The sequence below is a fragment of the Syzygium oleosum genome, unplaced genomic scaffold, assembly GCF_021117445.2.
Source record: "Syzygium oleosum isolate NSW1041296 unplaced genomic scaffold, Sole_v2.1 Sole_v2.02, whole genome shotgun sequence".
Lineage (NCBI taxonomy): Eukaryota > Viridiplantae > Streptophyta > Magnoliopsida > Myrtales > Myrtaceae > Syzygium > Syzygium oleosum.
The window spans coordinates 12,998,001-13,009,279 of NW_026607486.1; the positions used below are offsets into that span (position 1 = coordinate 12,998,001).

The 11,279-nt window shown below is 42.9% G+C and overlaps 1 protein-coding gene across 2 annotated transcripts; it reads left to right on the forward strand.

Annotated features, from left to right (window-relative positions):
* The first annotated feature begins 7,368 nt into the window (after window positions 1-7,368).
* LOC115681889 (uncharacterized) lies at window positions 7,369-10,869 on the forward strand. 2 transcript variants are annotated; one of them, XR_008814974.1, is made up of 3 exons: window positions 7,369-8,253; window positions 10,068-10,185; window positions 10,420-10,869. XR_008814974.1 is itself a non-coding variant. In XM_030605990.2 (2 exons), the coding sequence occupies exon 1, from the start codon at window positions 7,554-7,556 to the stop codon at window positions 8,241-8,243; it is 690 nt and encodes a 229-aa protein (XP_030461850.1). In that variant the 5' UTR covers window positions 7,369-7,553; the 3' UTR covers window positions 8,244-8,253; window positions 8,988-9,370. The 2 variants fall into 2 exon arrangements, 1 of the variants encoding a protein (XP_030461850.1); XM_030605990.2 differs by lacking the exons at window positions 10,068-10,185; window positions 10,420-10,869 and adding an exon at window positions 8,988-9,370.
* Window positions 10,870-11,279: the final 410 nt, after the last annotated feature.

Consider the following 11,279-nt stretch of genomic DNA (forward strand, 5'->3'; position numbering starts at 1 on the left):
AAAGGGAAAGTAATAATTTTTGGGTCACCACTTTAAGTGGCAATTGAATGATTGAGGGTGACTTTGTCTTTTCGATGAAAACTGGGTAGATTAAGTTGTATAGCGAGTGGATTAAGTTTGGGTGCTTATTGAACTAAAATACTCTCAATGTGATATTCTTCATTATGACTGTGTGCCTATATGATACACGGCCAAAATGGCTTTTTACACAGCCCGATGAGAGCAATTGACTGTAATGCCCTTATCTGAGGTATTCAGTGCTTCCCCCTCGCTCCATCGAGATTCTGACCGGCCGATGCTTTACAGGACCAATAGCGTCAGTGTCACAGAATGCTTAATCGCCTCCCGCATCAGGAATCCAAATCCTGAAGCTCGAGATCCTTTTTTATCTCCACCAACTTCCCCACACAACCGCAGCATGAAACGCCAAAGATATAAGAGTTTATCTTGTGAAGCGGGGATGTACATTCTTTCGAAAGTAAAAGGGACAGAAGGTACTTTTTTAGGCTTTCGATTCGCAGAAGGAGCCGCTGTGCAGGCTCCTGGAGGCGCAGCAGATATCATAGAAGAGAGGACAGAAAATCAAAGCAGAATCGTACTTCAGATGGAACCCAAACCTGCACGACCTAGATTTGTTTATTCTGGTTGGAACTTAGCAAGCTGGTCTTCTTGGCGATAAGAGTCTGTCTCAGCAGATGGAAGGCAGTTCTGCATGAATTGCAGCAGTAGTTGTCGTGTCATCGCTACCTATCCTGCAAAGCCGACATCAACGAACATCCACCATGATTTTGGCAGTAAGAGCTTCATGCTTGCAGATGGAGGGGGGAAAGCCCATTCGGGACCCTTTGCCCTTGAAGGTATCTGACGTGCAGAGAGGCAGCATCTCCTTTGGCGCGCGATCGTGATGACCGAAGAGCCACCGCGCGGTCGCCGGACTATAGCTTAGACGGAGAGAAGGAAGAAGTCAAAAGTTCTTCTTGTTTTCCTTTGGTAAATACGAGGTGGGACGTTTCAAGCCACGTAAACGCCATGCACGGGATCTTCAGTTGGGCAAAACCCACTAACCACGGTCCCAATATAACTGATGATTGATGGTGCTCGCTTGATCGGATTTTCACAAAAGTAAAAAAATAGTTATGTAGGAGTTTCATTAAAGAGGGTTTCCGACACTTATTAAAACATGTTTTAATTGCTTAATATCTCGAGGATAATCGGTATATTGAAGATTACGATATTTCTTTATTTGGATGCCGATTAGTGAATGTCCTAAATGCACTTCTTAGCATATTTCTTTATGCATGTATTTTGAGGTACGAACTTGATTTGGTAAAAGCGAAAGTTGGATTTCCAAAATATCGCATAAGTTGCACATTTTATAGTCTAACATTCTTTTACGTGAATGTCAAGAACGATGACAAAAGTATAAGAGAAGGATGAAAAGTTTAAGCTAGAGAATTCGATATAGTGAACCGTCAAGGTTGTCTTGGCACAATTAATTAAAGTGTCGGGGGATTTATTGTTCAAGAATTGGAGATTACCGTTCAATTACTATTAGCTGCATGCAAATTGTTTTGAGTCAAATTTTTTTTCACAAGCAGAAGGTCTACGTTTAACAGATGTATGAAAATTAAAGGCTAGTCTATAGGCCTCCCGATGGCCCAATCTCCACTTCTTTGTCCTGGATTTTAAAAAACAGATCAATCAATGTGAGCAAAAAGTTGTATACTTAGGGCTGGTTTCTTTATGTTTTTTAAGGAAAAATAAAAACGAAAGTCGACATTGAGACACATTTTTAGAAAAAAAAAAAAGATGTGACTATTTTGACCACTTCATATAAAAAAATGATATTTTTAAGAAAAGGAATTTTCGCAAAAGCGTGGTGTTTTCAAAAGTCTTTTTTCTACTCTCTTTCCTTTTCTTTCTCATTGGATAACAATACTACCATAAGAAATCTTCAGAAGCTCTCTTATTTTGGGCAACAAGTTACACTTGCGACAGGGTCTTCTTGAGAAGTTTCAATATTTGGAAGAATTATTGTCTATTTTTTTAATTGGTTCCACGATTACTTTAATTTGTTTGTAGTTGTATCTTTAAGCATGCAGTCATCTACTTCGCTAGTTTAGTTTTACTTCTGTGAACTTTAATATCATTTCATTGCTTGTTATCTGTACTAATATATTGAGCAAAGAAAAGCAAATAAAACCTGCTATTTTAAGGAATCTCGATCTTTTTTTCTTGCCCAAATTTACTGATTTAAAAAATTTTAAATCCATGAGAAAATGCACGAGACAATAATTCTATTTAATCACTCAAATGTTTTTCATATAGGGATAGAAGGTCAGTCCAAAAAAATATAGGGATAAAAGGCGCCAATAATCCTTAAATTTTTGCAAAATATGCAATAAAGTCACTGAACTTTTTTTTATGCAGTTGAGTTCTCTAAGGGAGCGTTTGGCAACTTGCCAAATAGTAAAAATTTATGTTCTTTTGTTCCCAGAATCAGTTTGGGAGAAGAAATCCATTTGTTAAAATTTTTGTTCCCGGGCACAAATTTGCAAAAAATTGTTCCCAAAATCGGTTTTGGAACAGAATCAAGAAGCAAAAAAAAAGTAGCTTCTTAATTCTGGAACAATTTTTTCATTTCTGATTTTTCTTGGTTTTCTTCTTTCTTTTTTATTTGTTCTTCATCTTTTTCTCGGCCCGCCGCCGGCGATCAGCCACCGGCGACCATCCACCGGCGATTGGCTAGGGCCGGCGTGGGTAGCCCTCACCGCCCCTAACGACGACGAGGGCCACGACGCCCTGGCCTGTTGCCGGTCGCTGGCGACCGACCATGGCCAAGGAAAAAAAAGAAAGAAATATTAAAAAAATCACAGGAAAAGTGTCAAAAAAGTCATAAACCTTTTGCATATGTGCCAATTCAGTCCTAAACATTTTGCATTGGTATCAATTCAATCTTAAACCTTTTGTTTTTGTGCCAATTCAGTCCTTCCAACCAAAATTGGCCGGATTTTGCTGACGTGGACGTCGATCGGCCACCGGCGCTGACGTGGACAACTTTAAATAAATTTTTAATATTTTTTTAATTTGTATTTATTTTTTTCCTTTATTTCTTTTATTTTTCCTCACCTCCCTCCTTCCTCCAATCGGTCACCAGACCGGCGACTAACCAGAGGCCAAACGCCGGCGAGGTCGCCTCGCCAGTGGCTAGCGAGGCTCGCCCTCACCGAATGGCCGCGAGGGCAACCTCATGTTGGGTGGGCGAGGCCCGACCTCGCCGGCGGCTAGGCAAGGCACGACCTCGCCAGATCTGGCGAGGTCTAGCCTCGCTCAGCCATGGTGAGGCTCGCGTTCGTCGTCACTGGCGGGCTAGCCTCGCCAGTGGCCGGTCGCTAGTCCGGTGACTGGCTAGAGGAAGGAGGGAGGGAAGGAAAAAAAAACAAAAAAAGAAAAAATAATAATAAATATTAAAAATTATTAAAAGTTGTTCACATTAACGCCCGGCCGGCGTCCATGTCAGCAAAATCCTGCTAAAATTGGCTTGAATAACTAAATTGGCACAAAAACAAAAGGTTTATGACTGAATTGGCACCAATGCAAAAGGTTTAGGACTAAATTGGCACAAAAAAAGGTTTATGACTGAATTGGTACCAAAAAAAAGGTTTAGGACTGAATTGGCACCAAAAAAAGGTTTAGGACTAAATTAGCACAAATGCAAAAGGTTTATGACTGAATTGGCACAAAAAAAAGGTTTAAGACTAAATTGGTATCAATTCCAAAGGTTTATGACTTTTTTGACACTTTTCCCAGTAAATCACAAATAACCGCAAAATAAAGGAAAAGTCATAAAGCACAGTCTGCAGCTGAAAGCACATTCTCATTTCTCGAGAACAAATCTATCACCGTAAACGATTGCCGGCCGATTACTAGATTCGGTATTGTAGACACGCCAAGATTTCCTACTCCATTTGCAACAACTTGCAATGCATGTCTAGGTTCATCTCCTCATCACCTTCGCCGTGCTGAAATACCAACGTCAAAATATTGAAGGAACACAGATTAAATACCGATAAAGAGCTCCCAGATCTATATCTAAATCTAGTTTGAGAGAGTAAAACCCTCAAAACTTGACATAAATCTAAATCAGGAAGTGAGAGCGGCTTAATCTCAGAGAGGTTGTGGAGCCACATTGCGAACATCCTTCTCGGTAGCTATCGACTAGACAAATGGCCGAACCGGTTTCCACGTTCACTCAATATCATTTGTAGAACTTTATTCTCACACACAAACTCCCAAACCAGATCAAGAGAGAAAAGAAAAACAGAGAGCTTCAAAAGAGGGAAGAGGGAGGGAGGGAGAGAGGGAGAGAGCTCCCTCAGGGATGGCACTGCAGAGAGGCGGAGGCTTCAAGGGAAAAGAGAGAAAACCCTAACCTAGGGAATAGAAAGGAGAGCGGTAGCTCGATGATATACGATTATTTATATTGTGAATTTTTATCTATAATTGCTCCCACTATTTCGATGATTCAAACATTTCGTAATAAAGTAGTTTTAATGTTTTTTTTTTTCATACATGTTGCACATTAATTAGTTAGATATAATGAAAAGCCTCATGCGATCATGCAGCCACTACAAAAAGAAAAACAGTCCTTCTTGACAAAAAAATTTGGTCACGAAAAGCTTAAATATGGTTGTCATAAATTTTTCCAACCAGATATTTGGTTGTAAGAAGTTAGCAACCAAAAATTGCTCGACGGAGGTTTCATGGCGATCGAAATGTTTGGTCGCTAGGATTTATCAATGGATCATGGCTAGAACTAGAAGTACTCTTTGGCAACCAATTAGGGCCCGTTTGGTAACGTGCCAAACAGTAAAAATTTCTGTTCTTTTGTTCCCAGAAATAGTTTGGGAACAGAAATGCGTTTAGTAAACTTTTTGTTCCCGGGCACATTTTTGCAAAAATTTGTGCCCGAAACGAGTTTTGGAAGAGAAACAAGAAGTAAAAAAAGTTGCTTCTTGTTTCTGACAATTTTGAGAATCAGTTTTTTTTCTTCTTTTTCTTTTTTTTGTTTTCTTCTTTTTGTGTTGCTGTTCTTGGGTTGTGGCCGGTCGCCGGGCCGGCGAGGGCGACACGGCCCTCGCCGGCGGCCGGCGGAGGCGAGGGTCCCCCTTGCCGGCGAGGGCGAGGGCGGACCCTCGCCGCCCGGGCGAGGCGGCTCGCCGTCGCGACCAACGGCGATGCTCGGCCTCGCCCGATCTGGGCGAGGCCGACCTCGCCATGACTGACGGCGAGCCGCCTCGCCCAGGCGGCAAGGGTCCAGCCCTCGCCCTCGCCGGCAAGGGGGACCCTCGCCTCCGCCGGCCGCCGGCGACCGGCCATGGCCAAGGAAGAGAATGGGTAGAAAGAAAAAAAAAATTAAATAATTCAAAATATTATTAAAATATTATTAATAAAAAGAAATTTTGTGTAGTTACCAAACGCATTTCTGTTCTTTTCTATCCCGGGCATAGAAATTTTGGACAGTTACCAAACGCCTTCAAATGCTTAGAAATTGTTTCCGGGCACAGAATAAAAAAGAACCTTTTCTAAGTAGAAATAGTTCCCCGGCATAGAAACATTGTCATGCGCACCCTTATTAGCCAAAAATCGACATTTGGCCACCAATTGATGTCTAGAAGTTGCCACTTCTCTTGTCCCGGTGGCTTTTGGCAACCAAATTTTGGGTCACTAGAGATACATTCAAGTTGATGGCCTTGGCCACGACATAACTTTTTATAGCGATTAAATGTAGAAATTTGATTGCCGCGGAGTTTTATCATACTCTAGTCTTGCTTGAATTTTAATCTCGTAAAACCTATTTTACACCATTAATAGCAGTAGAATTTGCAGTCCCGCAACACTCATTCATTGAATCTCCAGCCATTAATCATCCCAAGTTCACATCTTATTCCATCACATTGAAATAAAAATCCATTATAACACATTTATAACCATCACAAGTTGCATCATCATTTTGAAAAGAGATATACCATGTCTAAAATAAAGAGTGTCGTCATCACTCTTATTGCCAATGTCAGTATCAATATCTTACGTGCCTAGCCCACATTCAAGCCCAACCCCAGCCCCAGCCAACTTCAACCCTAACTTCATCTCACAATTCAACCTTAAACTCAAATTTATTTTCTACTTCACCCCTAGCCTCAACTTCAACTTCACCCTAGATAGAGCCCATATGTTCAAGCCCAACCCCAATCCCAGCCCTGACTTGAGCCCTCATTTCCTCCTACCTCAATCCCAAGTGAATATCCATGTCCTATTTCAACCTTATTTTCAATTTTAACCCTAACTTCATCTACCAATTCAACATCAGCAGTATCTATCAATTCTCCCTCAACACAAGCATCAAATTGTACCCAATCCTAATGCTAGACCCACCAATTGAAACACTTGATCCTTATTGTAATTGTGCATAGTCTCATTCTTCAAAGTATAATTAGGAATTCTATAACCCTGACTTTTGAACTTTATAACCTAATTTTAACATATAGGTCACAAAGTGTAGCATAATTTACAAACTCATGCTTCAACCCCCAAGGTAGTATTCGACAAGACCCAAATATATCACATTTTCTCCAAACTCCATAAAGCCACCCACGTGGTGCGTAATTGAGAAATGGTATTCCATCTATAACAAAATAGCAAAACATCTGCCTAGATTTTGCCCTTTATTCATATCGATACGGGATCATCAACCAAATCAATTTGAATCGCAAAACCCTACTGCATGCACCAAAAGAAGATGCAAGTAGGCTTACCAGGAAATTAGATACTGAGTAGGTTGTCGATGCCGTGGCTTCTCACGACAAAAACCGCAACACTTTGCTAGTGCCAGCAAAAACCCCCAAAATGTCGAATCAATGAATCGAACACTGTGAACCTAGCAATCAAGAAATCAGTTAAATGAAAGCCTCTACATCCATAAATTTTGTTCCCTCGGTAGCAAGGAGAAAGATTTCTCCTCTCACCGGAGCAAACGCCTTTAAAAAAAAAAAAAAAAAAAAAGAACTAACCCTTTGTTTCAATTCTGCGCGAATCTCAATCTTTAAAGAGACAGTGCTTTGCAATACCGTCTTTGAGCGTATTCAAAAGACCCGGTATAGTCACGTTAAATTCGCTTGCCTGATGATGTCCGAGCATGTTAGGGCACTCGTGAGACAAAATGTACGGGTGTTAATTTACGGAAAAAGTTCAGAATCTTTTTTGAGATTCTCTCTAAATAAAAAATAAAAAAATAAAAGCCATAGAGCGTGTTCTATTTGATCGCCGCGGCGTCGTTTCTCGACCCCCTCTACTTTAGCCCTAAAAAAAACACAACAAAAAAAAAACGTTGCGTCGAGCGGTGGCTGGCCGGTGTCTCCATAACACAAAACCAACACCCACCACCATTCTCCGCCGCATCCGCCTCCCTTCGATCGGCCAAAAACCGCCCCGAAGTCTCTCTCCTCTCCGCCTCGCGAAACCACCCCCGGGACCTTCGACGCCGCCCCAGTTCCATGGCGAACACCGAGAACCGCGAGGAATTCGCATTCCCCGCGAAGCGCAAGCCCGATCTCGCCCGCCGCGAACCCGAAGGAGGAGAAGGAGGTGGAGGAGTAGGAGAAGGAGATCGCTCCGGGAAAAGCCTCAAGCTCGAACCTCCGGAGAACCTCAACCACGGCGGCTGCGGCGGCTGCGGCGGCGGCGACGATCGCTCGGAGTCCGGCGACGGGAACGCGCGCGGGGAGGGGAATCACTCGGAGAAGGCCCCGGTTCTGGAGGAAAAGCGAGCGGAAGCGGAAGCGGATGCGGATGCGGATGTGGAGGTTGAGGAGGAGGAGGAAGAAGAGGACGACGATTACGAGGACAACGACGACGACGAGGATGATGATGATGAAGAGGAAGAGGAAGAGGGTGGAGACGATGAAGGCGACGCGGTGGATGTGAAGGGTAAGGGGATTGTGAAGGACGATAAGGGGAAGGGCAAATTGATCGTCGAAGAAGAAGAGGAGGATAGTGGCGATAGCAGCAGCGATGATTACGGCAATGCCGGCGTCCCTTCGGAGAGCGACAGCGATCTGTCCGACGATCCGCTCGCGGAGGTCGACTTGGACAACATCCTCCCGTCCAGGACTCGGCGGCGGACGGCTCGGCCCGGGGTTTTTATCGCCGGGGATCGTAAGGACGGAGGAGACGATCGATCGTAGAGGTTCGAAGGTTCGTTTAATTGCTGATTTTGGAAGTAGCAACTTCTATTGAAATTGTTGTTAATGCGACCGAGCTTCGAGGTTAGGAGTTATATCTGATAGTTGTAGTTGATGGGCAAATGTGATGTCGGGGAACCGGAATTTGGCAGTGCTGGTGATACATTTTGCATTGTGACATGGTCTTTTCCTCAGGCCAAATTTTGTCTGTCACATGCCAATCGTTGGAAATTACTTGGCTTTTTCTAGTATCTGATCATCTGATGAGTATGTTAAGGTTATGAAGTAAGGTCAGCTGGTTAAGGAAAGCTCGGTTTATGAAATCGCCTGGCCGGTAATCAATTGAATCAATTAAGTAGTGGTGAGGCGCCGGTACAGAGTGGGCAACTACTTGCTTATCTAGGTACCCGAAAATTTCGCTAGTTGATCTTTTCCGGATATTTGGTGGTTGCTATCATTTTGGGAAGTCGAAATGAGGGGAAAATACCAAATCTGGCTGTAGAATTAAATATGGTCAATGATTGCAATGCGCTTGGAGTTAACTAGCGAAAAAAGTTGGAGTTATGCTCAAATGAGTTTATGCTTTGAGTTGAAATCTCGAAAAGCTTACATTTCATGATAGCATTGTACCTACGTTTAGGCTATGCTCGTGAAACTTATTGCAGTGTCCGACCTTCAATTCAGTTCCAGTTACTTGGAGTAAGATATTGGTCGTTTGGTTGAATTGTCTGAATTAGATCTCTACAGGATTGCGCAAATTACGAGCATACGCTTTGATGTTGCCCAGACTGTGGGAGGAAGTTACTTTCGCACTGAAATTCCTCGATGCTTGAAGCTGGGGGTTCTTTGTGATAATAGAGCCTGTAATACAAGATGCCATTAGTGGCACTCTAGTATCATGAACCTTGGTTGCTAGTGGGATGAGACGATTTTAACCTTAGAAGATCCAATTTTCTTCATTTCCTTTTTGATGAATTTCGGTGCTATAGTGGTTGGGGAGTATGCAGTTGCTTTGACAAAGTAAAATTTTGTGCTTCTTCGAATTATTTGAGATCAAAAGACAATACTATACATTCATGGCAACGTGATTTGCATTGTCATTAACTTAAAGCTTGAGAATGATTACCATTTGTCGGATTGTGTCTGGAACTTGAAAACAGCGCGGACGCATGCAGTTACGACTTAAACATTAAGAGCAGTCAATCACCCTTGCAAGCGTGTGTGCTTATCCACTAGTTTGTAACTGGTATTATGTGTGAGGAAGTATATTTAGGCCAGCTTGGTAGTTAGCCCTTTCTCTAATGTTTAATCATCTGTAGTCGGTAAAACTTAAGCAAGTGCTTCTGCTGACCTTAGTTATATAGCAAAGTTTCCTAACTACCATTGCATTGAAGCTCCTTACTTGAGTTTCTTCACCGGAATGGATTTGATGATATGTGCCCAGTGCCATTGCATGCAAATGTTGGTTGCGTAGGCATCAGACTAGTTATTGGAAGCTTAAGCTCGTGATGTAATTTCTGTTGAAGCTTCAACTTTTAACCTCATAGTCTCCTCGAGATTTTTTATTAGGTCAAGTGGTTAGCCCTTCTGGCAGTCGGAGAGGGATAGAGCACATAAATTATGCTGGATTGGATCCTCTATGGTTTTTGTTATTATCGTTTCCAATGGGAAGAGTTTTTTTTAGAAAAGGCAGATATGGTAAAAGTAGCTTTTCCTATTGTTATATCTGGAAGAATATGTCCTTCATGCCTCTGTTTTCTGCACTCTGCTGTTTTTTGAACTACTAGCTTCAAATTTAGCACCCTGATAGTCCTATCGTATCTCCAGTGCGGCTGATGGTCAAAGCCATTAATGGCTGAGAATACGGATTCCAGTCGAATCCTTGATCATTTCGTGGACTGTTCATGCACAAGACGAAATCGACTGTGAGGAAAAGTTTGCAGAGGTAAACAGCCTGGACATTGAGATCCTCTGCATCATTCTGTGTCACAAAGTTTTTGAAATATGCCTGTGTCACCATAACCTTTCTTCCTTGGACACTGTTTCAGTCCGCTTGCCACATTTAGTGATTTCCCTAGAGTTCTGCTATATTGCGTCGTAGCGAAAAACAACCTTCCGACTTTGGGGATTGTATTTTTTTGTTTGTCATTTGTGGGTAAACACCTGGCTCTTCAAACAGGTATTCCTATCTATCGTCTGACATAAATGGTGTTTTCCGGCTCCGGTACACATGGTGCGAACATCCATTCTCTTGGGAAAGGAAAAAACGGCGCTCATATGGTATATGATTTAAGACAACCCTTGTCATGTCTTAGCCTGGAATCTCCGATCGATCTCAAACATTTACATATCTCCGTCATCCCAATATTCGTTCTTCTTACTAGGCGGCTTGATGGCCTGAGGCGAGGAGCTTGCTCTGACTTGCTACAGAAGGTAATGTAAGAACACAGACAAGTCGATATGGTGCTCCTTCTGGGAGCCTGGGCTCACTGTAGACCAGAACCTTGGACTTGAGGAAGGCCTCGACCCTTTTCATGTCTGGGCTCGAAGATTTGCTTGGTCTGTATCATATTCGAAGAGGTCGTATACGTAAGAGGATGCAGATAGATCATCACGGAACAGTGAACAACGACAGTGAACAACCACAAGTTGTCGAAACATGGATTCATTCTGACAAAACCCGTAAGGTGAACACTAACATGGTGGGCCTGCAACATTTATTCCCCCTCCTTTAATAAAGCAAAGGAGAGGAGAGGAGAGGAGAGGAGAGGAGGCTGACATCAACGAGCCCAATCATGTGGTCCTCTCTCTCTCTCTCTTTCTCTCTCTCTCTATCTCTATCTCTATCTCTTCCTTTCGCTTTTTCGTCGTTTTATTTTCGGAGTCCTCTGTGCGTGATTGGAGACCACCTCCACCAAACGCCACCACCACCACCACCACCATTTACCACCAGCAACAAGGCGCCAACCTCTGCTGCCGCTGTCGTACCTTCCTTCCTCTGCTCTGCTCGCCCTCCCTCTTTTGCTTTGTTTTGCCCCC